The sequence below is a fragment of the Bos mutus genome, chromosome 17 (assembly GCF_027580195.1).
Source record: "Bos mutus isolate GX-2022 chromosome 17, NWIPB_WYAK_1.1, whole genome shotgun sequence".
Classification (NCBI taxonomy): Eukaryota; Metazoa; Chordata; class Mammalia; order Artiodactyla; family Bovidae; genus Bos; species Bos mutus.
The window spans coordinates 30734332-30762026 of NC_091633.1; the positions used below are offsets into that span (position 1 = coordinate 30734332).

At 36.9% G+C, this 27695-nt stretch overlaps 1 protein-coding gene across 2 annotated transcripts in view; it reads left to right on the forward strand.

Annotated features, from left to right (window-relative positions):
* GRIA2 (glutamate ionotropic receptor AMPA type subunit 2) overlaps positions 1-27695 on the forward strand; it is a 184561-nt gene that overhangs the window by 94259 nt on the left and 62607 nt on the right. For both annotated transcript variants that reach the window (XM_070386423.1, XM_070386422.1), the window contains exons 4-6: positions 13540-13736; positions 18817-18870; positions 23714-23875. In XM_070386423.1, the coding sequence (XP_070242524.1) occupies positions 13540-13736; positions 18817-18870; positions 23714-23875 (413 nt within the window). The remainder of the gene's footprint in view (positions 1-13539; positions 13737-18816; positions 18871-23713; positions 23876-27695) is intronic.

Below are 27695 nucleotides of genomic sequence, written 5' to 3' on the forward strand. Positions count from 1 at the left end.
TCTGACACAACTAACGACTGAGCACAGCACATGCCCAGGAGTGGGATTGTTGGATCATATCGTAGCTCTATTTTTTGACTGTTTTATGTGCTTTTCTGGCCACATTGCTGAATATACTCCAATGACTCTTCATTATAATGAAGATAAAGTTAAAAATTACTAACATGACTTTAGGGTCTTATTAGTATTTGGTTCCTGCCTATTTATACTATGGTCTTGCTCATCTACCAAGCTAAACCCATTTCACTAACATTCTTTCACTTTCTCAGATGTACCAAACTCTTTCACCTCAAATCTCTGCACATTCTCGTAAAAATTCTGCTTAGGTCTCAGGTTATATAACATTCCCACAGAGATGCATTTAATATTGTTATCTTCTCTCAAAGTAACCTCTTTTTTTCCTATAGTACTTATCACAATATACAATTAATATTGATGTTCATTCTTTCACCCAAGAATTAAGCTTCTAGTCTGTTCTAGGAACTGTTTAATCATACAGATTTTAATCTCTTTGTTTAAGATCTGTCTATATGCACAGGAAGCCAATGCCCTGGCAGTAACCACTATACTTAACTGTACATACAGTGCTTAAGATAATGCTGGAACAGAGTTGATAATCAATAAATGGGGTTAATAAATGAATGAGTTGAACATCTGTGTGTTTTGAGATGATATTAGAACCTGAATCCTGCTTGCTAAATCAAAGGATCAGAGATGAATTCTCCTTTTTGATGAGGTGGAAGGTGGCATTTTATCTTTAGGGACACACTTCACCCTCTCTACTGCGCCCTCTAGTTGACAATGAACTTTTGAGATAATTCAAGGAGACAACAGCTGATATAAATAGAAAAAGAGAAACTCTAGTATTTGAAGAGAGAAGAAAGACAAGCTCTGGGAAATAAAGGATCAGATGATGAGGATAGACTTATGTACTTGTGAAAAGAACCTGAGACATTTAAATGATTTTATTAACACTTTAGAAATATTAAATGAAATTGAAATGAGATAATCTCCAATCATTAAATTATACAAATTGATTTGAGTTCAAGTGCAGCCATAGAGAGGTCACCATTAGAGTGATATTATTAAGTAGTTGTATATTAAAGTCAAAATTGACTTTGTGGATACATTTTCAAGTTATTTTCAAATGGATACTTATGTTTTAATGTGGAGTATTACAGTGGCCTTTTATCTGAATCTGTTTTCAGAGATAAATGTGTAAGACTCAAAATACTGGCAAAAGACTTGTCCTTCATGTAATGTTTTACTTGTCTTATAGAAATGGGATGCTTGCTCTCTGATTTTTCCTTGTTAATGACAACTGTTATAACTTTGCTGTTGTATCACATTTTAAAATGTTTATTCATACATTTATTTCATGTTATGTTCCCTCGCCCCACCAGTTGTAGACAAAGGAAGACAAAGATGCATCCTGATCTTTGTGCAGATCTTTGACTATTTCAGGTTTACTTGTGATTGGGGTGCCATGTGACCCCTTAGAACTGCTGGAATCTACTTTTATCCAAGCTATGTGGCAGTAGCCTGGAACTCCCTGTTACCCGAGCATCCTTCCTAAAGCTCCAGAAAAAGTAGCTAGATGGATCTTCAACATATTTGAGCTGTAGGGTATTGGGGTTACCTATATTAATGCATTCAATGTAGGTTTTTCTTTGGATACATATATATTAAATATGAACCAGAACGTGCTCAAAATGTGGTTTTTATTTATTGGGTTAGTGTTGATAAAATAAGGTAATACATTGCTGTAGACAGTAGGTAAAACCAGAACTAATGATTTATAACTTGGTTTTACTTTTGAACCATACTGTTTTTCCCTGAAAGAAAGGCACATGGATTCCAGTTCTAAAAAGGCACTATGCATAGAATAAAAATGCTTCCAAATTATAAATTTCTTTTACCATGTTCCTGAGAAAGTCAGAGAGGGAAATATATGTTAATCTAATCTGGTCTAGGCATGCTGCTTTGATTTAGTGACTATAAATATTAATTTCTGTGCCTGAAAGATGAATAAGGGCAGTGAATTTTAAATGCAACAAAGAAAATATTTTTAAGAAAAAAGACATGGTCTGAATGAAATAGAACTATTTGCAGTAGTCATTTTTAATTCCACCCATAAATGTGAAAACTCAGATATTTAAGGGGCTTCCTAGGTGTCACGACTGGTAAAGAACCCGCTTGCCAATGCAGGAGACATATGAGACATAGGTTCGAACCCTGGGTTGGGAAGATCCCCTGGAGAAGGAAACGGTAACCCACTTCAGTCTTCTTTCCTGGAGAATCCCGTTGACAGAGGAACCTGGCAGGCTACAGTCCATAGGGTCTCACAGAATTGGACACAACTGAAGTGACTCAGCATGCACGCAAGACATTTAGACTTCACTTGTTCAGGGGCTGTAGGTTTTTCTATAACTTTGTCACAGTATTATGAACACTAGCTCAAGATGAGACTGTTAACTGCTTCTAGTAACACTTGGAGAGAATATTTAGGGAGATTGTCAGCTTATGAATAGGTTATACAGCTATAACTAATCCAGCAACAGTTAACCACATGAAGAAATAATACAGTAAAGAAATAAGTAATAGTACTTTAGCCATTCTTTTTTCTGTCCAGAAATCTGAGCATTTAGTAGAGTATAGAACTTTATTTTAGAGTTCTATAATATTCTTTTTTTTTTTAATTTTATTTTATTCTTAAACTTTACATAATTGTATTAGTTTTGCCAAATATCAAAATGAATCCACCACAGGTATACATGTGCTCCCCATCCTGAACCCTCCTCCCTCCTCCCTCCCCATACCATCCCTCTGGGTCCTCCCAGTGGGGGGCTTGCATTAGCCCCAAGCATCCAGTATCGTGCATTGAACCTGGACTGGCATCTCGTTTCATACATGATATTTTACCTGTTTCAATGCCATTCTCCCAAATCTTCCCACCCTCTCCCTCTCCCACAGAGTCCATAAGACTGTTCCATACATCAGCGTCACTTTTGCTGTCTCGTACACAGGGTTATTGTTATCATCTTTCTAAATTCCATATATATGCGTTAGTATACTGTATTGGTGTTTTTCCTTCTGGCTTACTTCACTCTGTATAATAGGCTCCAGTTTCATCCACCTCATTAGAACTGATTCAAATGTATTCTTTTTAATGGCTGAGTAATACTCCATTGTGTATATGTACCACTGCTTTCTTATCCATTCATCTGCTGATGGGCATCTAGGTTGCTTCCATGTCCTGGCTATTATAAACAGTGCTGCGATGAACATTGGGGTACACGTGTCTCTTTCCCTTCTGGTTTCCTCAGTGTGTATGCCCAGCAGTGGGATTGCTGGATCATAAGGCAGTTCTATTTCCAGTTTTTTTAAGGAATCTCCACACTGTTCTCCATAGTGGCTGTACTAGTTTGCATTCCCACCAACAGTGTAAGAGGGTTCCCTTTCCTCCACACCCTCTCCAACATTTATTGCTTGTAGACTTTTGGATTGCAGCCATTCTGACTGGTGTGAAATGGTACCTCATAGTGGTCTTGATTTGCATTTCTCTGATAATAAGTGATGTTGAGCATCTTTTCATGTGTTTGTTAGCTATCTGTATGTCTTCTTTGGAGAAATGTCTATTTAGTTCTTTGGCCCATTTTTTGATTGGGTCACTTATTTTTCTGGAGTTGAGCTGTAGGAGTTGCTTGTATATTTTTAAGATTAGTTGTTTGTCAGTTGCTTCATTTGCTATTATTTTCTCCCATTCTGAAGGCTGTCTTTTCACCTTGCTGATAGTTTCCTTTGATGTGCAGAAGCTTTTAAGGTTAATTAGGTCCCATTTGTTTATTTTGCTTTTATTTCCGATATTCTGGGAGGTGGGTCATAGAGGATCCTGCTGTGATGTATGTCAGAGAGTGTTTTGCCTATGTTCTCCTCTAGGAGTTTTATAGTTTCTGGTCTTATGTTTAGATCTTTAATCCATTTTGAGTTTATTTTTGTGTATGGTGTTAGAAAGTGTTCTAGTTTCATTCTTTTACAAGTGGTTGACCAGTTTTCCCAGCACCACTTGTTAAAGAGATTGTCTTTAATCCATTGTATATTCTTGCCTCCTTTGTCAAAGATAAGGTGTCCATATGTGCATGGATTTATCTCTGGGCTTTCTATTTTGTTCCATTGATCTATATTTCTGTCTTTGTGCCAGTACCATACTGTCTTGATGACTGTGGCTTTGTAATAGAGCCTGAAGTCAGGTAGGTTGATTCCTCCAGTTCCATTCTTCTTTCTCAAGATCGCTTTGGCTATTCGAGGTTTTTTGTATTTCCATACAAATTGTGAAATTATTTGTTCTAGCTCTGTGAAGAATACTGTTGGTAGCTTGATAGGGATTGCATTGAATCTATAGATTGCTTTGGGTAATATACTCATTTTCACTATATTGGTTCTTCCAACCCATGAACATGGTATATTTCTCCATCTATTAGTGTCCTCTTTGATTTCTTTCACCAGTGTTTTATAGTTTTCTATATATAGGTCTTTAGTTTCTTTAGGTAGATATATTCCTAAGTATTTTATTCTTTCTGTTGCAATGGTGAATGGAATTGTTTCCTTAATTTCTCTTTCTGTTTTCTCATTATTAGTGTATAGGAATGCAAGGGATTTCTGTGTGTTGATTTTATATCCTGCAACTTTACTATAGTCATTGATTAGTTCTAGTAATTTTCTGGTAGAGTTCTATAATATTCTTGAGGTTTTTCAGAATATATTTTAAGTACATTTATTAGCTAGAAAAGTTAATTTTCCAGATTTTTTTTCTATTTGTAGATGAACAATTGTGTATCTCAAATTTTCTTTGTCCTAAGCAATGAAATAATTAGAAATAAAGCCAGGATTTATATATCCTGATTTAGTGGTACAAATGCTGGTCGAATAACCAGCTACTAAAAGTTTTAAACAAACCAATATTTATATAGAATTCCCATTGTTCATACAAGTTTATATTCTGAATTAAGGGATGAATGTATTTATAAAGATACTTTTAGGCTAGTTTGTGTGGAAGGGAAAGAGGTAATACTTCCTCCCCTAATTAGACTATGTTACCAAGACACTAAATGCATTAATTTGTGTTTTGTATGAATAATTTGGTTTCACCATATTATTTGTGATATGCATAGTCAGTGATTTAAAAATTTTTTTTGAATTATCTATTAATTTTATATAACCAAACATAATACTAAACTCTTAGTTTTAGGAAAAGGGCAGACCACATTGAGAAAATACTTGAGTCAGTTCAGTTCAGTTCACTTCACTTCAGTCACAGTCGTGTCCGACTCTTTGCAACCCCATGAATTGCAGGCCTCCTGGTCCATCACCAGCTCCCGGAGTTCACCCAGACTCACGTCCATCGAGTCGGTGATGCCATCCAGCCATCTCATCCTCTGTTGTCCCCTTCTCCTCCTGCCCCCAGTCCTTCCCAGCATCAGAGTCTTTTCCAGTGAGTCAACTCTTCACATGAGGTGGCCAAAGTACTGGAGTTTCAGCTTTATCATCAGTCTTTCCAAAGAACACCCAGGACTGATCTCCTTTAGAATGGACTGGTTGGATCTCCTTGCAGTCCAAGGGACTCTCAAGAGTCTTCTCCAACACCACAGTTCAAAAGCATCAATTCTTCGGCACTCAGCTTTCTTCACAGTCCAACTCTCACATCCATACATGACCACAGGAAAAACCATAGCCTTGACTAGACAGACCTTTGTTGGCAAAGTAATGTCTCTGCTTTTGAATGTGCTATCTAGGTTGGTCATAACTTTCCTTCCAGGAGTAAGTGTCTTTTAATTTCATGGCTGCAGTCACCATCTGCAGTGATTTTGGAGCCCAAAAAAAAGTCTGACACTGTTTCCACTGTTTCCCCATCTATTTGCCATGAAGTGATGGGACCAGATGCCATGATCTTCATTTTCTGAATGTTGAGCTTTAAGCCAACTTTTCACTCTCCACTTTCACTTTCATCAAGAGGCTTTTTAGTTCCTCTTCACTTTGTGCCATAAGGGTGGTGTCATCGGCATGTCTGAGGTTATTGATATTTCTCCAGGCAATCTTGATTCCAACTTGTGCTTCTTCCAGCCCAGTGTTTCTCATGATGTACTCTGCATAGAAGTTAAATAAGCAGGGTGACAATATACAGCCTTGAAGTACTCCTTTTCCTATTTGGAACCAGTCTGTTGTTCCATGTCCAGTTCTAACTGTTGCTTCCTGACCTGCCTATAGGTTTCTCAAGAGGCAGAACCACTAGACCATTCAGGTATGACCTAAATCATATCCCTTATGATTACACAGTGGAAGTGAAAAATAGATTTAAGGGACTAGATCTGATAGATAGAGTGCCTGATGAGAATCAGTAACTATTACTCAAAAAACAACTCTGAAATATGGATTAATAAGGCTGGGACATCAGCCTTTCAAAATATGGGACAGATCAGCCCACAGTTCGTGAATTATTTCTGTCTGTTCTTAGGAGATGATTGAATATTCTTCCATGTCTTCTGATGAAACTAAATTCATTTCTGATGTTGTACCATCTGGGCAGTTTAGCATCAATAAATGGATGTATTTTGGGGGGTTTTAGAGGTTACAGAATATTAATTCTGAGAGTTTTAATAACAGAATCTGCACAACTGTGTTATTTTTGATACATTAAATGGATGAGTTTGATTCAGCCATTTCTTTAAATGCATCTTTATTGATTTTATATATCATCTCCATATTTTGGACAAGGTGATCTGACAGTAAATGTTAGGTTTAGAATATTGGCATTTACATTTAAAATGTTTTGTTATATATGTTGGTTGATAGGTGTGCGGGCATGTTTAGTTGCTGTTATGTGCATCTCTTTGCAACCCTACAGACTGTAGCCTACCAGGCTCCATTGCCCATGGGATTCTCCAGGCAAGAATACTGGAGTGGGTTGACATTTCCTCTTCCAAGGGATCTTCCTGGCCCAGGGATTGAAACCACATCTCTTGTGTCTCTTGCATTGGCTGGGGCTTCTTTTCCACTGAGCCACCAGGGAAGCCTCATGGTGGATAAGACAGAATATTAAGAATATCACTATTTGAAATTATAATTTAGTATGTGGTAAACTTCATAATAAATGCAAACAACATGAAGTAATTTATTGCCTAGAAGAAAGGAAGCTCATGTATAAGTGCTATATGACAATCTATAACATAGATCACCACCCATATGATTATTTAAGGTGTGCAAAAAGAGAATTTTTATCTGTGCATGTATATAATAGCTTCAAATACTAAGTATAAAAAGGCAAAATAATGTATTTAAAGAGAGGTCGTGGGTTATGTGGGTTTCATATTTTTCTTTTTGGAGTATAGTTGTTTTACAATGTTGTGTCTGTTTATGCTGTGCAGCAAAGTGAATCAGCTTTACAGTCACATACATTCCCTCTTCTTTTGGGTTTCCTTCCCATTTAGGTCATCACAGAGGCTGTCAAACAGAGTGAAGTAAGTCAGAAAGAGGAAAACAAATACTGTATATTAATGCCTGTGGAATCTATAAAAATGGTATAGATGATCTTACTTGCAAAGCAGAAATAGAGACATAGATGTAGAGAACAAACATATTTATACTAAGGGAAAAAAGAGGGATATGAAATGAATAGGGAGACTGGGATTGACACATATACACTATTGATATTATGTATAAAATAGATAACTGAAGGCAACCTACTGTATAGTACAGGGAACTTACTCAGTGCTCTGTGGTGACCTGAATGGGAAGAAAGTCCAAAAGGAAAGAAATATACGTATGTGTGGGCTTCCCTGGTGGCTCGAAGGTAAAGAACTAGCCTGAGATGCAGGAGACGCAAGTTTGATCCATGGGTCTAGAAGATCCCCTGGAGGAGGGCAGGGCAAGCCACTCTAGTATTCTTGCCTGGAGAATTCAATGGACTGAGGAGCCTGGTATGCTACAGTCCATGGGGTCGCTAAGAGTCGGACATGACTGAGCGACTTCACTTTCACTTTACACTTTCACACATCGGAGAAGGAAATGGCAACCCACTCCAGTGTTCTTGCCTGGAGAATCCCAGGTACGGCGGAGCCTGGTGGGCTGCCACCTATGGGGTTGCACAGAGTTGGACACGACTGAAGCGACTTAGCAGCAGCAGCAGCAGCAGCAGAGGAGCCTAGAGAGTTACAGTCCATAGGGTCACAAAGAGTCAGACAGTACTGGAGTGACTTAGTGCATACACATGCATATGTTATGTAAAACTGATATGTAGTTTTTAAAGAGGTGACAAAGCAGAGTCACATCATGATTGGAATGTGAAAAGGTAGGACCTTGACAGTGGAAAAAGTTTAGAAAATTAGCTTTTTTTTCCCTACTAGAAAAGAAAACTGAAGAACTTAATAACTATTTTCAAGCACATTAATAGCTATCGAATTGATTCTGATGAACAATGGTGGTACTGTCCTCACTGATGATGAAAATCAAGAAAAGGACTTGAATCCTGGAAGGATTGTGTCTCTTGTGCTTCCTGCATTGGCAGGTGATTCTTTACTACTGTGCCATCTGGGAAACCTGGCTATTTATTTACAGTGAATAGAAATCATAGGTGATCCCTGAATTTTTCAAAAGAAATCTTCATTAATATATTTTTTACAATGGCATGTAGTCCCTGTTTAAATTATCCCTTGAGAAAATCTTGTTTAATTTTGTTTTTATTGTTGTTATAAGACCAAATGGAGGAAACTGAGTTTGTTGTTTTGCCGCAAAACTCCACATAATTCATTTTAAGTTTAATTTATGATCCTACTTTTCAATTTAAAATGGAAGTAAATTATTTTTAACTTTCATTAAGAAATATTTTAAATAACAATAAGGACAGAATAATATGGAGACCCTCCGGGACCCTTAAGCCAACTTTTTAATGACTGATAAGAGGAATGTCATTTTATCTCTGTCCTTCTGCCCCTCACCATTATTTTCAAGCAGATACTTCACATCCTGTTATTTCATCTGTAAATATTTCAGTTTGTACTTTGAAAGAATAATTCTCTTGGTTTAAATATAACCACAGTATTATTATCATATATAGGCAAGTTAACATTAATTTGTTTCTAACATCATCTGCTTTTTTCACAGTTTGAATCAGGATAAAAATGAGCCCCATATATCCAGTTGGTTAACATATATCTTAACCCTTTGTAAGGTGATATAGTTTCCCCACAGTCTGTCAGTCAGTTCAGTCGCTCAGTCATGTCCCACTCTTTGTGACCCCATGAACTACAGCATGACAGCCTTCCCTGTCCTTCACTGTCTCCAGGTGCTTGCTCAAACGCATGTCAGTTGAGTTGGTGATGCCAGCTCATTCTCTGTCGTCCCTTCTCCTCCTGCTTTCAATTATTCCCAGCATCAGGGTCTTACAATGAGCTAGTTTTTCACATGAGGTGGCCAAAGCATTGGAGCTTCAGCTTCAGCATCAGTCCTTCCAATGAATATTCAGGACTGATTTCCTTTAGCATTGACTGGTGTGATCTTGCAGTCCAAGGGGCTTTCAAGAGTCTTCTTCAACACCACAGTTTCAAAAGCATCAATTCTTCAGTGCTCAGCTTTCTTTATGTCCAAATCTCACATCTATGCATGACTACTGGAACAATCATAGCTTTGACTATACTTACCTCTGTCAGAAAACTAATGTCTCTGCTTTTTAATGTGCTGTCTAGCTTTGCCATAGCTTTTCTTCCAAGAAGCAAGTGTGTTTTAGTTTCATGGCTGCAGTCACCATCTGCAGTGATTTTGGAGCCCAAGAAAATAAAGTCTCTCACTGTTTCCATTGAAACCCCCATCTATTTGCCATGAAGTGATGGGACAGGATGCCATGACCTTAGTTTTTTGAATGTTGAGTTTTAAGGCAGCACTTTCACTCTCCTCTTTCACTTTCATCAAAAGTCTCTTTAGTTTCTCTTTGCTTTCTGCCATAGTGTGGTGTCATCTGCATATCTGAGGTTATTGATATTTCTCCCAGCAATCTTGATTCCAGCTTGTGCTTCATCTAGCCTGGCATTTTGTATAATGTGCTTGCATATAAGTTAAATATGCAGGGTGGCAATATACAGCCTTGGCATACTCTTTTCCCAGTTTGGAACCCAGTCCATTGTCCCATGTCTGGTTCTAATTTTTGTTTCTTGACCTGCATATGGGTATCTCAGGAGACAGGTAAGATCTGATATTCCCATCTGTTGAAGAATTTTCCACAGTTTGTTGTGATCCACACAATCAAAACTTTAGAGTAGTCAATGAAGCGTGAACGTGAAAGTTGCTCAGTCCTGTCTGTCTCTTTGCAACCCCATGGACTATACAATCCATGGAATTCTCTAAGACAGAATATCAGAGTGGGTAGCCTTTCCCTTCTCCAGGGAATCTTCCCAACCCAGGAATCGAACCCAGGTTTCCCACATTTTAGGCAGATTCTTTACCAGCTGAGGCACAAGGGAAGCCCAAGAATACTGGAGTGGATAGCCTATCCCTTCTCTAGCAGATCTTCCCCTCCCAGGAATTGAACCAAGATCTCTTGCTTTTTGCAGGCAGATTCTTTACCAACTGAGCTATCAGGGAAGCCCCAGTGAAGCAGAAGTAGATGTTTTTCTGTAGTTCTGTTGTTTTTTCCATGATCCAGTGGATATTGGCAATTTGATCTCTGGTTTCTCTGCCTTTTCTAAATCCAGCTTGAGCATCTGGAAGTTCCCAGTTCATGTACTGTTGAAGCCTAGCTTGCAGAATTTTGAGCATTACTTTGCTAGTGTGTGAGATGACTGCAATTTTATGGTAGTTTACACATTCTTTGGCATTGCCTGTCTTTGGAATTGGAATGAAAACTGACCTTTTCCAGTCCTGTGGCCACTGCTGAATTTTCCAAATTTGCTGGCATATTGCAAAATACGTGTGCAGCACTTTCACAGCATCATCTTTTAGGATTTGAAATAGCTCAGCTGCAATTCCATCACCTCCACTAGCTTTGTTCATAGTTATGCTTCCTAAGGCCCACTTGACTTTGCACTCCAGAATGTCTGGTTCTAGGTGAGTGAACACACCAGCGTGATTATCTGGGTCATTAAGATCCTTTTTGTATAGTTTTTCTGTGTATTCTTCCCCTCTCTTCTTAGTATCTTTTGCTTCTTTTAGGTCCATAATGTTTCTGTCCTTTATTGTCCCCATCTTTGCATGAAATGTTCCCTTGGTATCTCTAATTTTCTTGAAAAGATTCCCACAGTCTTGAATTTGATGATTGCACCACTGTGGCATTTAACACATTGCCTTTATTCTTAATAAATGGATAATTAGATCTAGATGCTTGTTGAGGTTCACATTAGCTTTTTTGGCGTGAATACTGCATAGGTGATATTGAGTATCCCCATTTGAAAGGTAACTTCTGGCCATCTTCTCTCTCTTTTTGTGTTTTTAGCATTAGTTAACCATTGTTGTCTTGATTCATTAATTCACTTGGTGTTGCAAGATTGGTTATAATTCTGAATCTGTATTATTTCATCATTTATTAGCTGGAGTTTTTTCCAAAAAGAAAAACCCCCCTTAATTATCACCCTGAGTAGAGTTCATATAGGAAAGGCAGGAAAAAAGCTTGTTTATTTTCCTTTATTGACCAGTTTTCAAAATAATTACTTGGCTTCTTTCAAAAAGCCATCAAATGGCATCTTTCAAAGGCAATAACATGTTTTTATTAACTGTCATTGCTAATTTATGGATTTAAAAATGTATATATTTAAGTATTTTGTAGATATTATTCTTACTGATGTTCACATTGCCTCATCTTTATTTAAAGTGATTCTTCTCAAATTGGTTTCTGAGTCTTTGACCCAGTGCTGGTAGTTTTGCAGAGTTTCCTTGCTTTATGGTGTAACAAGATGTTCTAGATCCTTCTTAAATATCCTTGGCCAGTATAGAATCAGTAAAAACTTTAACAATATTTTCCAGGATCAGGTAATTTTCAACAAGATTGTTTCCTTGTGGTAAATAGATTTACATAAAGTTCAGTACATGAATAAAGCTTTTAGTCATGTGATTAAATTGGGTAAGTCCCACATTCTATGGATAAAAGAGGATCAATAGTCTTGTCTGTCTGGAATAAGGAAGATGATGTGAGGAGACCTGAATTCTTTTTGGAGCCTTGATTTTTATTGTTCATTAAGCTCTTTGTAGAAGTGCTGAATTTGTGTTGGCTATGAAGAGTTGAAGTAACATGAAAGACACATTTATATACTGGTTTTACAAATGTTAAATGGCAGAATTAACTTTAAGAAAGACATTCCCAAAGTGTTCCTCCTCCAAATTCTACATATGAGGTAATGTGTGAACAAGTAAAAAATAAAAATACATTTTCTAAGTTGTATGATGCTATAAGCGGTTACTATTAGCAGAGTGGTCTCACCTTTGGGAAGTTGAGTAAATATAACTTATATGTGTGAGAAAGCTGGCTGCCCATCTGCTTAAGAGGTGAACATGTAATTTCTGCATCATTAGTCCCAATAACACACACACAAAATGATATAACAGAAGGCTGAGGAAGAAAATAATAACTGCTAACTGGAAAATGATAGGAAGAAATAGAGCCTCAGAGATGACTGGCTTTTAGGGTCACAGAGACCCACATAGACTAATCTCACTGAAAACAGACTCAGACTCTTCAGGATAATAATGTGAAATAGAGTGCCATAGATAAACAAATATTACTTTTGTGTACAAGAAAGAATGGAATGTCTTTTTATTTTGTTAAAGCCAGAGATAGAGACTTCCCCAGTCCCAGTGGTCAAGACTTCACCTTCCAATGCAGGGCATGTGGGTTAAATATGTGGTCAGGGAGCTAAGACTACACATGCCTTGAAGCACAAAAAAAAAAAAAAAAAAAAACCAGAATATAAACAACAGAAGCAATATTGTAACTAATTAAATAAAGACTTTAGAAATGGTCCACATTAAAAAAAAAAAAAAAAAAAAAAAACTTAAAGCAAAAACAAGTAACCCAACAACAACAACAATGAAACAGAGAGGGAATTCCCAGGCAGTCCTGTGGTTGGGACTGTGTGCTTTTATAGACTGCCCAGGGTGCAGGTTCAAACCCTCTTAGGAGAACTAAGATCTCACATGCTGCTCAGTTTGGCCAAAACAAGACAAAACAAAACCCCAAAGTATTAAAAAAAAAAAAAATCACACTTTGGTACTATTCAGAGGAATACAGTTGGGAAAAGGGGGCTGAAAGAAAGGGGTGTGGTTTTTCTTCAAGCTATGACTCTTTTCATCAAAACAATGGCAGTTAGAGGAAAGAGCTGTTGATGTAAAGTGGAAATAAGTGGATGTTGATAAGGATTTTGGCTGTAGCTTTTTAGAGGTGTCAGTATCCCCTTAATTGCACAAAAATATCAACCTTCAAAATATATTTGCTGTCAGTTTCCCAGCGCGGTTCTGCGTTTTTCCAGCCTCCTCATCAGGCCCCACGTCTCTCTGCCTTCCTAGGCTTGTCCACCCTGCAGGCCGTGCTGGATTCTGCCGCCGAGAAGAAGTGGCAAGTGACTGCCATCAATGTGGGGAACATTAACAACGACAAGAAAGATGAGACTTACCGCTCCCTCTTCCAGGATCTGGAGCTAAAAAAGGAGCGGCGTGTCATCCTGGACTGTGAGCGGGACAAAGTCAACGACATCGTAGACCAGGTTGGCTCCTCTGTTTCCTAAGGCACCAAATTTAGAGGCTGCGTGCAGTGTCAGCGTTTGCAGAGTGTGTGTGTGAGATGCTGGTGCAGCAGTTTTTGACTGTTTAGGGAGGATACAGCACAGATCATCAGTTAGATTATCTCTGGCTTCAGTGAGCAATAACAGGGGGTCCCCAACAACGCAGACACGTCACACTAATCATTACATATATTCAATACATGATTCCTGGCTCATGTTGTGTATGGTAATTGTTGTCCTAAACTTCAGTATTTTGAAATGGAAATTTAAAATCCAATTCCTTTGAACCTTTACAGATAAAGAAATAGACACATATTAAGTGAAAATAAGCCTGAGTCCTAAGGGAAAAGTAAGTAATATATGAATTCTTTGGCAAGACACGAAGGATCAAACATTTAGGGTAATACAATGTGGTGTGCTAAACCTGGATTTTGTCTGAGTGGGTTTAGGTCTTCAGAAAGAGTGGGTATTTATTTTTCCAAGAAGAAATTTTTTCCTCCTAGTAGGTAGGTTTTGTGTCACTTATGAAACTATTAATCTATGAAAATAAAATACATAGGAGAGATATACTTCATCCTTTCTGTTTGAGAAGTAAACTAGATGTATTAATTTGCAATATTTTAAAGAATAACATGATATCAGAGATAGAGATGCTTTATCTGTGCTCTTCACACAATTTTTCTTTCAAAATTTAAGATCTTTCAGAATACGACAGCCATGTAGTGATATTCAAGGGATAGAAATACAGTCATTTATGTTATACAGATAGGGGGATGACCAGGGGTGGTGGTGAAAAGCATCAGGATTTACTGACTGAAGTCTCCTCCACAGGGATCTGCTTCTTTTTCAACTGAAAATGTATACTTATATTTTCCTTAGAATAATGCTATATATAAATGAATATACATGAAATTATTCCTTGGAATAATATAGGATTAGAAATAAAATATGCAGTTTATTATGCATTTATTGTCTCTCTAGGCTTTGAAGAGAAAATTAGATTCATTAATCCGTATAACACAAAGCATTTTGCAAATGCAAATGTTGATGAAACCTTAATTGATATAGAATAATACAAGGCCTAAGATATACAAAACAGATTTTTCATGAAATATTGAATAAGTGAAAAAAATTAGCTTGTTATGAGGAAGAACAAAATGTTGTATGCCAGAGAAGTGAACATATCAGTAGAAAAGTCCTAATCTTATCTCAGGATGTGAGACTGGGATTGTTTTTAACCTGAAGGCCTCTTGTTCAAATGTGACCTCAACAACTCATTTGAATTTCAGAAGAGATTCTCATTAAAACTGAATTTTAATAATAGTCATTAGTCTTTGGTTTTAAAAATTTATGTATTCATGACTCATCATAATACAGGTTGGTGAAAGCCTATAAGAAAATATTTTTTTCAAAACCAGAAGAGAGAAACTTTGAGAGCAACTGGGAATATAGAGAATGGATCTTCTTAAAATTTATTTTATTAAAGTATCAGATCAGATCAGATCAGTCGCTCAGTGGTGTCTGACTCTTTGCGACCCCATGAATCGCAGCATGCCAGGCCTCCCTGTCCATCACCAACTCCCAGAGTTCACTCAGACTCACGTCCATCGAGTCAGTGATGCCATCCAGCCATCTCATCCTCTGTCGTCCCCTTCTCCTCCTGCCCCCAATCCCTCCCAGCATCAGAGTCTTTTCCAATGAGTCAACTCTTCACATGAGGTGGCCAAAGTACTGGAGTTTCAGCTTTAGCATCATTCCTTCCAAAGAAATCCCAGGGCTGATCTCCTTCAGAATACTTGATTTAAAATGTTAGTTAGTTTCTCTTATACAGCAAAGTGATTCAGTTATATATATATCTATATCTGTCTATCTATCTATCTATATATATTGGAGAAGGTGATGGCACCCACTCCAGCACTCTTGCCTGGAAAATCCCATGGACTGAGGAGCCTAGTGGGCTGCAGTCCATGGGGTCGCTAAGAGTCGGACACGACTGAGCGACTTCACTTTCACTTTCCACTTTCATGCATTGGAGAAGGAAATGGCAACCCACTCCAGTGTTCTTGCCTGGAGAATCCCAGGGACGGGGGAGCCTGGTGGGCTGCCATCTATGGGGTTGCACAGAGTCGGACGTGACTGAAGTGACTTAGCAGCAGCAGCATACATATATATATATATACATTCTTTCTCATATTCTTTTCCATGATGGTTTATCAAAGAATATTGAATAGAGTTCTCTGTGCTATACAATAGGACTTTGTTATTTATCCATTCTATATACAATAGTTTGAATTTGCTAATCCCCAAATCCCAGTCCTTCACTCTCCCACCTCTCCACCTTGGCAACCACAAATCTGTTCTCTATGTCTGTGAGTCCACTTCTGTTCCATAGGTAAGTTCCTTTGAATCATATTTTAGATCCCACATGTAAATAATATCATATGGTATTTGTCTTTGGCTTATTTCATTTAGTTTGATAATCTCTAGATCCATCAGTGTTGCTGCAAATGACGTTCCTTCATGGAATGGAATGTTTTGAAACAAATAATACATGATTGTGATTAAATAAATGTCTATATGGACATCCATTAAAAATGTACACAGTATCTTGGGCTTATATTTTATTTGAATGTGCAGTGTGCATGTGTGCATTTATTGAGCACATTATATGTGTCTGGAATGAGGGATACAGAGAAAGGAAAGAAAGCCTAGACCGCACCTCATGAATTCACTGTTTAGAGGAGAATGAAAGTGTTCACACATAATCAATGCTGCAGTATTGCGGGTTATAATGCAATGTGGTCTAAGAGCATGGAGGAGGAAGTATCTGTCTTAACAGGAGTTGGAAGATTTATGGAAGGTTCACACACGGGTACCACTTGGCTGGCTGGCTTGTGTTCAAGCCTTCATGTGTTTGTTCAATAAATTTCTCTCAGCATCTAATGTTTGCCAGACAGGCACTGCAGTAGATCCAAAAACATAATGTTAAACAGACTGGCTTGCCCCATCAAGGTGAACAGTCATAATGTTTTATAGTCCAATAAATATGCAACTGTAATAATGCTGTATACTATTAAGGAACAGAACAGGATATTATGAGAAAAAGAGTTGAACACAAAAGTAATTTCAATTGAGAAATCATTGAAGGCCTTTGTTGAATAGTTTACTAGGCAAAATGTAGGTCTGTGGTACATATAAAGAAAAGGAAACACTATTAGCTTATTCCCTCTGTCAAGAGAATGGAGATGAGATAAAACTTTATATTCTTAATAGCTTAAATTAGTTAGAAATAGAATTAAACAATGTTAGTCTTGAGTACTTTATCGCTTAATAAAATCTTAGAAATACCTATTTCCAGTTGTGATTAGGTGAGAAAAGGACTCAGACATCAAAAGCATTTAGAAATTAACAAACTTCCTGTTGTTAGTATAATACTAATGGCTCCATAAAACAGAAATATGATTGTATGACTGATGCTAATTGTTAGGCAGAAGTAGGGCTAGATCATTTTCATATTTATTCTTTCTGTCAATGAACACACAAGTCAAGGACTTCTACTTCTGGCAGCACCATTTATACTGTGATTTTTCTTAATTCTCGGAAGGAAGACATGCATGATTGATACGGTAGGATGACCAGTAAGGACAGTCAATAGATGCCAGTAAGAAATATGAGACATGACCATCTGAATTCAGCTTATGTTAATTAAAGTGCATTTCATTTAGGAGGATATCTTTTCTTCAAAATCCTACCTTCAATACAAAGTGTACTTTTTCTGGGAAAAGGCAATTTGTTTGTGTAACATAAAAATAAGTTACAAAATAATATAAGCCCAAACTCCCTTTCAAATAGCGACCACTTAGAAGCAAAGTCTGCCATATGGGGTGGTGGTGAAATATGGTGGAATGCTTCTAGGGTTTGGCCCTCCACTTGTTTTTTTGATGGGGTTCAATCCCTGGGTTGGGAAGGCCCCTGGAGAAGGGAAAGGCTACTCACTCCAGTTTTCTAGCCTGGAGAATTCCATGGACTGTATAGTCCATGGAGTCGCAAAGACTCAGAGAAGACTGAGTGACTTTCACCTGCTTTTTGAGCACCTGACTTTGTCTGGGATGAGGAAGTGAATCTTGTAGGAGATAGCAATTTAGGCTGGGATTCACTGTGCCTCAAGAGACAAAGAACGTGGAGGTGGGGGAACTTTCCAAGCAGAGTAAATGGGATCTATGAAAGCCCTGAGGGTGATGGAAAGAAACCTTTTGTGCACAAAGAAACTGAAAGAAGACTCTAGTTAGAGAGGAAAAAGGTGGACCTGGATTTTGCTACATTTGAAGGATTTTGATCATTTTGCTAAAAGCAAAGAGAAGCCCCCAAATAGTTTAATAAGGAAATGAGCTAATGTTTTCCAATTTTTATTAGCATGTGATGCTTTCCATAGGTGTGACTATTTCCTTAAAAATAGAAATTACAGTGGAGTATCTAAGTACCACTCTACAGTATGGCTATTTCACCCATTTTTCTTTATAAGTGATTTAGATCAGTGAGGGGTCCAGTTGATTCAGTAATGTCCAGGATTGTTGTGAGCATTACCAACAATTGCTTGTTCCATTCGGTGTTTGTCTCGCCATTGATTTTTGACTTGGATTTGTGGAGAAAAATTAGCTTCCCTAATATTTTGCTGCTTCAAACTGGAAATAACAATGTTCATTGTAACTAGGCTACAATTATTTCAAGAGTCTTAAGATTGGAATAGTATTTTACAGTCCTCTGTTAGAATTCTGTCGTATACTTCTTAATATTCTTTTAAAATTAATGTACTATTATAAAATACATATGTATTTTTTTTTAGTTGTTGGCTTCTTGAATGGTAAAATGTATAAAGTGCTGAAATGTATGGTTACTTTTTTCTGAGAGAAATAGTGTCTGAATTTGATAATCATGTTTTATCAAATATGACTCTTTGTAGATGATCAAGAAACATAGTAAATAATTTTTTAAAATTTTCTGAATCAAGTCATAAGTAATTGTGCATTTTCATTACTTACATTTGTTTTTTTATCTTTGTCAGGTTATTACCATTGGAAAACATGTTAAAGGGTACCATTACATCATTGCAAATCTGGTAGGTGAATTAATGATAGTTATTATTTTAATAGAGATGCCTATAAATTAAAAACAATCAATGGCCAGGATTTATCAATGGTATTTTTAAAAACATATTTTGATTACATTGCTCATTTAGAAGTGGTGATGTTTTTCTGCCTTTGTTATTTTTTAGACTTTCCACTTTATATTTCCTAATCACTTTCCAATTATTATAAATGATGTGAGAAATGATAGAACAATATTTGACAAGCTTATGCTTTGTGTTACAAGGCATATGCTTTGTGTTAACTGACGGAAAATTTTCAAAAAGATAAAATTTTATTGTCCAAGTTTCCTCTTGTTTCTGTCACTATAATTTATAAATGTTACCCTTTACCCATTTCTTTAAAGTTCTTTGTGTGTGTATATATATATATACTGTAAATGCACATTTGTGAAACTGTGTCTTAGTGCAAAAGAAAACCTGGAAATATCTAGAATATTGATATGTTATACATTATTTATTTCTGATTTCCTATTTGCTGTATAAGCAACACAACGAAAACTGAATTACTACAGTTGATCACTTTTTCTTTGAGATTCCTCTAAAATTAAGATTATACTGAAACACATGTATGTATTGCTCAGTTGTGTCTCTTTGCGACCCTATGGACTATAACTCACCAGGCTGCTCTGTCCATGGGATTTCTCAGGCAAGAATACAGGAGTGGGTTTCCATTTCCTCCTCCAGGGGATCTTCCCAACCCGAGGATCGGACCTGCATCTCCTGTGTTGGCAGGCGGATTCTTTACCACTGAATCACCTGAGAAGCCCCTGTATTGAAACATCCCAGTAGTTAATTGCATCTCCCTTTCTTCAGTATAATCAAAGTCAATTTAGAATTATCACTAGATGTTTCCATTTTTCAAAGCAATTTTTAAATCAGCAATAAAATGAGCTCCAGTTTTTAGTGTTCCAAAGGTTTACAATCTTTATTAAATGTGACTCTGTGTAATTGAGGGCTGCCTCTCCCCAACCTGAGAAAAAACGCGATTAGAAGAGGGATAAAAGAAGAGAATGAGAATGTATTCTCCACAGCATTATAGAACTCTGAGGTTTCCTATTTATACAAATGAAGATCTGTGTCATGGCTTCTGGAATATTAGATTGTTATATCACAAGACATTACTTCTAGTAGTCATGGAGCGATTGAAAAAGCCCACAACTTTACAAGTGATAAATATTGTTTTCAGCATTGATAAAGAATATTAAACCCCAGACATACATGCTATTGGGAAAAATTGGTTGTTCAATATAAAATTTCTGTTTGGCAATGAAATAGCTACTCTAAAAATTCCTTGGAACTTACTTACCAGTTGGCTTATAGACCCTAAATGACTCCTGACTAGAGAAGCAAGAGTTAAAATAAATGCAGCTCTGTAATCAGTCTTTCCAGAACTGTTCTGTGCAAGGAACAGTCTGGACAGTCAGTCCCCATGTGAATTGTGCCATTTGATGAACAGCATAGAGCTACTCTGAAAGCTGTGATCTTTAAAAATGTCCAGATGGAGAAATTATATTGGAACATGGAGAAATAATGACAGAAGGAGGTCCATCAATTTGAGAGTTGATATGAAAAAGGAAATATGTGTTTGAATGACCAAAGTAAAAAGAGTCAAAAATAAAAGCAACTTCTTGCTGCTGTCATGCTTCTAGGGAAAAGTCTACCTAGTATTTTATCTGAATTCAAGTGGTCTTTTTCCTTTTCTAAATACTTTGTATCCTCACCATATGGAACTTCTGGTGAATCAGTAGATTCAAAGAATCTGTAGACTGCTGCAGTTTCTGAGAATTTCTAGGGCACTTGAAAATTTCCCTGACATTTAAAATTGAAGAATGTCATCCAAACTTGAAGGGCGTTCATTTTCTAAACTCTTGATTGGACTTGCATGCTTTCTCTGCCCAGTGGCTAATGAGTGTAAGAGGAAGTGGTTGTAATAGATAGAAAAATCCTCAGATATTATTGTTGGCTCATTTCTTCAGGAATTGCTGAAAGCTTGATTAACCTCCCCAACAGGCTGTGGTTCAGTTCCTGATATGTCATTAAAAGGGATAAAGTGATAAAGAAGTTGTCACAGGGAATGCGATTTTCCTTTCTTCAGCCCTTCATATACAGATTAAAACCCTTGCCATCCACCCACTTGACTCTGTCTACAGTGAGGCTCACTCATCAACCAGCCCCACTTGGGCACATACAAATTTCAAGAATCATTTCAGCATCTTCCTCTTAGACTGCCAAGCATTACTAGGCATTTGAGAAAAATATTTGCCATGAAGGACACAGTACAAATAAATAAGTAAAGAGAAATAGGGCAGTCAGGAATCAGAATAATGCTTCAAATTTTAACAATATGTGCAGGGAAAGAGGAGAAAATGTTATCCATAAAGAAAAGAAAAGGATGCTAAAAAAAGGAACAAGAAAGAGCTCTGGGAAGCTCTGGGAAATTAACTTTTTTTTTTTTCTTTTCTAAAATCACATCCAAATTAGTAACTTGGAAGGTAAATTTGAGAAAATCTTTCAAATTATGTAGCAAAATGACAATATAATATAAAAATGGTGTATGTGGAGAAGACTGAGGGACTGAGATGTTTAATCTAAGAGTTACTTCTTTTTTTTTTTTTTTTTAAGAGTTACTTCTTAATAATAAACTTTGTAGGGACACAAATAGTGAAAAAAAAGGAGAAGGAAATTATCAAAGAAATGTTCAGAAAAATTCCTGGTATTGAATGACACACAACTGCCTATTGGTACACAGAATAATGAAAGACAAAAGGTTTCATATTTTAAACAAAATAGCATCATGAAATTTCAGAGATAAATAATAGATCTTAAATGTTTTGACAGGTGGGGGCCAGGGAGGAGTATGAAACAGGTCACATGCAAAAAAACGATTAGAAATAATGATATTGTAATTTTTAATAAAAAGCAAAAGTCTCTGGAACAATGCCTTCAGATTATGAGGATTTCAATTTAAAATTGAAATTTTCATCTGGGACGACCCAGAGGGATGGTACGGGGAGGGAGGAGGGAGGAGGGTTCAGGATGGGGAACACATGTATACCTGTGACAGATTCATGTTGATATATGGCAAAACCAATACAATATTGTAAAGTTAAAAAATAAAATAAAATTAAATTAAATTAAAAAAGGTAAAAAAAAAAAATTGAAATGTTAAGTTTTGACCAGACAAAATACTGGTCAATTGTCAGAGCAAAATAAAGATATTTATAGGCATTCAGTGTCTCCAAAAATGTACCTCCATGCATCTCAGAGGACTTCTGCGGACTCTAGCAGAAGGAAAGGGTAAAACAGGAGAGAAAAGTCATACAGAGAATCTGCTCAGAAAAGTGGGGAGGGGCATTTCAGGGGAAGGATGGCAGAGCAAATTGAAAGAGGAACCAATCAGGTTGCAACGTTAAAGAGGAAGGCTTCAGGACACAGGAAAAATAGATTACTTGCAATGTTTGAATGTTTTATTTGAGAAAAGCTTTACTTGTATAAACATGAAATTTTTTTTGTGGAGCAACTGGAAAAAATTAAGGATAAATACAGAGAAAGTTCTAGTAATGAAAAAAATGCAGGTATCATTAACATTAGAAGGACATATTATTTAAGAAGGAAAATGAAATCCTAGCACATTGTTTGGCTTTACTCCAAATGACAGAATTTTAAATATGAAAAGAGTGAACATGAAAATGGGACAAGAGATAGATGCTTTGGTTATGAGACTTACGCATCTAGCACAAGTATAAACTCATAAGAAAACTTAGCATGGTTAAGTTAGAAAAAAAGAGCAAAAATGTTTCATGCAGAAATATGGAGGCAAATGCATGAAAAACAAAAATTACTGAAATTGATTGTTTTGAAGAGCTTAACTAACACGTGTGTGGGGCAGAACAGAAAATCTATGATTTTTGTTATATCTATATTTTCCTTTATTTGAATTATTTTGATAAAAAGAAAAATAAAAACATAATTCACTAACAAAATATAGATAATTATCCTCCACACAAATAATATTAAACTATATTTTTAATATCAGCAACAAAGAAAAGACTCTCTTACATTTTAGAGTCAAAATATTTTCACTTCTTTTGCACAATGATGTGGAATAGTATATAAAGTGAAAATATTTATAATAGTGACTTTTTAAAATTGTGATTTCATCATTCAGAGAATGTGCTCCCAAACTGAGGTACAATTTAAATCGGCACAGTATTTGAAGTCTGTGGAAACACCATTTGATAGTTTTTGTGATGACTGAATTCATCCTAATAATACAGTAGAAGTGAATTTTTTAAAACTAAATACATTTTATAAAAACTAAGTTTCATGCTTAATTGTTCTCAAATAATGACAAACCATTTGGAACCTTTCCTTCTCTTTTAAAGGGTTTTATATTATCTGAGAGAATGAACAATTTGAATAGAAATAACCATCTCACAGTGTTGTAGCTCTTGAAGAACTGGCTTAATGTTTAAATATCTGGTGGTGCTCTGTTGTAGATATAATAAATAAAACCCCATTCTTCTCCTTAGATAAGGATAAATAAGACTCCATTTCAATAATCTGGAGAACTTTTATGTAAGTAGGACCAGTAGACAATCATTGATTAAGGACCACAATAACCAAGATGATGCTAAGTGCTGAAGAAGAATATTGGCTGATAAAATGCATGAAACATTTACTATAGGCTTTTTATATCTCTTTGGTATTCTTTGAAATTTGCAGAACCACAGTGTATAGAGTTATTTGGTAAATGTCAAAGTTCTATGTTGTTCTTAATAAAAAATATGACATAAATGTGTTTTCTGCCCAGGGATTTACTGATGGGGACCTATTAAAAATTCAGTTTGGAGGAGCAAATGTCTCTGGATTTCAGATAGTGGACTATGATGATTCTCTGGTATCTAAGTTTATAGAAAGATGGTCAACACTGGAAGAAAAAGAATACCCTGGAGCACACACGACTACAATTAAGGTACACGTCTATCGGGATCTGCCGCCACCTCCATATCCACCTCCACCTCCTTTCCCAGTTCCATCCCAACCTCCACCTCCACTTCCGTCTCCACCTCCACCTCCATCTCTGTCTCTGTCTCTGACTAACTTCTGGTGATTAGCCTGTTCTCTGGGATGTCTTATAAAGAAGAAAAAATTTGTTAGAATAATTAACAAAATAAATATAGTGCCTTATGCAATCAAAGAATCTTTGAATGCTCTGTGGGTCTGGGCACATTCAAGTCTTTACTTGTTTATTCAATGTATTGTATTGTGTGTACACATACAGGCCTATATTTACTTCCAAATATGAATATCTCTGCTGTTGATAGGAAGGTTTTTATTTTCCTTCCGTTGGTCACCTTATTGAGAGCAGAGATAAGAGTAAAACCTAAGGGAGAGTGCGTGGAAGAGTGAGTGGGCTGAGATCATGTTTACTTGCTTTATGAAACTAGAGTTATATGAAAATTAAAAGTTACAGAACATTGTCAAATGTGTAGTGATCTGTTTATCTCTGTTATAAAGCACATTGTGCAATAACAAGTCAGGAACAGTGTTATTTCAGATGCCCTCACAGTTATGTTGACACAGCCTGGAGAATTTTAGTTGATGCTCTTGTTTTCTGCACAAATGGAAAAAAACAGATATAAATGTTTACCTTTAAATTTGTATCTGGCTGTGAGTCTGGTGCTAGATAAAAATTAGAATCTCTGAAGTTTTCTACTTTGGGGTGTGCAAATGGATCCTTTTAATTATGTGAGAATTTGACACAGAATTAAAGTGTCCCATGGGACGTTAAAGAATAGCCCAGAACTAATTTTTCCTCAAAAGTAGGTGGCTTCTTGTTTCGTGACCTTGACTGAGATTCAGCACATATGCATTTATAACAGGGTTATGGTCTTGTGGGCATGTCTTCGTGCAATGGGGCTGCTGAGAGTCAGCATCAGTGGATCAGAGGACAGCCATCAGTGTCTGTCTCCACCTGCTCTCACCAGGGATCTGACTGTGGATCCCATCTGGTGGGATTGCAGGCTTCCCTGCACCCAGATATGGTGCCAATATAGTTCTCTGATGGAGCTTGCATATGGCACTCACCCTCAGATGGAGCTGACGTGCTCCTCTGAACACTCTGTTAGTCATCCTGTAGCTTCCCACAGCTGCCGGCTGTGAAAGGATGAAAGCAAAGAAGATGATTTTTTTCTCATGGAAGTCATATCATTATTAAAGTTCATGTGCCATACATCAAAGTTCAAGCAGATCTGGGGGATGAGAGATTGTTGGCAATGTGTTCTGCCAACAATATTTGGCAGAACAAATATTCTGCCAAAAATGTAGCCAAGATTGCCAAGATGTAGCAGCAGATTTCACATCATTGGTGACCTTTCTTGCTGTAGTATTTCCTTCCATACTGGCTCCCTGATGGCTCCTTCTACCAAGTTTCACAGAGTTTGTGATGGCCTTTCCTTGTGGGGCACTCCAGAGAGCACAGGCTCATAAATATAAAAACGTAGGCTCTTCCATTTTGGGGGGGTTTTCGTTCCACAGAAAAGCTTAAAGATAAAGTAATGTGTATCCCTTGAGGGAGAACCAAGACCCTGACCCAAGACTGCCCTGTTGTCTGTACATCCCTTCCTTTCATGATTAGCAACTGTTTGAACCTGCCCTTTGGAACTCAGGGAAGGCCATGATTCCAGATTAAAGAAATGAAGGTGCTTCACATACCCTGATCCTTATCAGAGACCCCACCTTTTAACCATTGCTATAAAACTCCTCATCAGTTTCTCCCAGATTGGGACACAGTTTTTCAAGGCACGAGCTTGCTGTGTCCCCCTTTGCCTCACAAAGCAATAAAGCTGTTCTTTTCTACTTCATCCCCCAAAACAACAAAAACAAGTAGGCTCTGAGCCACTGTTTGAATCTAGGCTCAAAAATAAAACAACATTTACAAAGACTTATCAATATTTAGCATAGCTTTGGAAAACAATGGCCTTTGAATCTTGATAAAAAGTACTGAAAATCCATGTGGAGGATGTGCCTTTGGCTTGGAATTTGTCATAACATGGGCATGTATTGCTCATGTACTTGAGAGCTGGGAACTGAAGGTATTTTTAAAAAATGACCCTTGCCATTGCTAATCCACAGTCAATGATGGATACAAACATGTCAATAAGCAAATATTATAGAATACAGAGCAATGCATGTAAAATATGGCAGCTCCTACACTTGATTAGGAGAGTATGGTAGGTAGGATAGTAAAGGAGGCTTTCCAGAGGTGGAAAAAAAGTGGAGGGGCATGCTTAGGAAGAAGAACCAGATTGATAAAATAGCATGAGCAATCCAGAGAATTTGGGAGGGATACAGTGCCATGAGATCAGGCTCTTCAGTTGTGGACAGATGTAAAAGAGTAATTCCAAGACAGGGCTTTTATGATTGCTTCTCTCATGATTTTTCTCATGGGCAAAAGAAAGGAACACAATCTAGATAGGGAACAATATACCATTTCCTAATATAAACAGGTGGCATCTATGATCTGTTCAAGGAAAGGGAGTGAAAGTAAATGCTAATGTTGTTCTTTCTTTGCACATTTTCTTTTGGATCATTGACTGTACCAGATGCTTTGCCTGATCATTTAAATCATATTTTATTATATTACAATAAAAACTTATGCTATAGGCATGAAAACTTATAAAAATACAGTTCACTGCATCAAATTCTCTCCGTGGTTAGGCACTGGAAGTTACATAATTTGTATTGAGTTGTGGGACTATTAAATTAATGATTATTTTAAAGTTTTAGTGTTCCTTGAAAGTTAATGCAGCTACTATAGTTTCCTAAGTAAAATCAATCTTATTCAGTCAATACAAGTAAAATCTTAAATTGTCAATATTTCACATATTTTAATAAACACCAAATATTAATTATGAATGTTAAATTTCTTCATTCTTATATCCTGTACAAAAAAGTAACTCTAGAGTTGTGGCACTGAGATTTTAAATCTGATTCTCTTTCACTAATTTGCTAATGTTCAATGATCATTCATCAATTCAATACACATTTACTGAGTTTTTACTTTGCAAGTGGGCACTGTTACAGGTCTCAGAGAAGACAAACTTCTGGTCTTCATGGCATCAGTTGTCTTCAGGCTACAAACCAGCAATGACCTTGTAACTTTGGAGGAAAATATCTTACTAATGTGTGGAGATCAACACACTCTAAAACTGATTTCTACCCCTGCTGCCTCTTCAGCCCCTGAAAAATTATTCCTGTAACAGTCTTCCACTGTCAGTTGATAGCAACCCTGTCTTCACAGTTGTCCTTTCAACCAAGGACTTGACTTCTCTCTCGCCCTGTCACCCACAACCAATCCGTCAGCACATCCTTCTTATTCTGCACCCGCTTACATCCAGCCACCACGGCCTTGCTGCTGGGGATATTGCAGTGATTTCCCAGACTGGATTCCCTTGCTCTACATTTGTCCTTCTATCTTCCAGGCTTGTAGTCTTTTTAAAACTTAAATTGTATTATTCTGCTGACACTCTGTAACTCAGATTGGGACTTGAACCCTTGGCTTTTTAACTGAGATCTCACCTGGTCTCAGGACTTAATGAAGCTCAGGTTTTTGATATCTCAGCTCAGAAAGAGTTCAGTGAGAGTGAGAGACAAAGTGATAGGTAAGAAGTGGATTTATTTAGTGAGAAACACACTCCACAGACAGAGTGTGGGCCATCTCAAAAGGTGAGGATGGTCCCAAGGTATGGGGTTGTCAGTTTTTATAGGGGCAGTTAATTTCATTGGCTAAT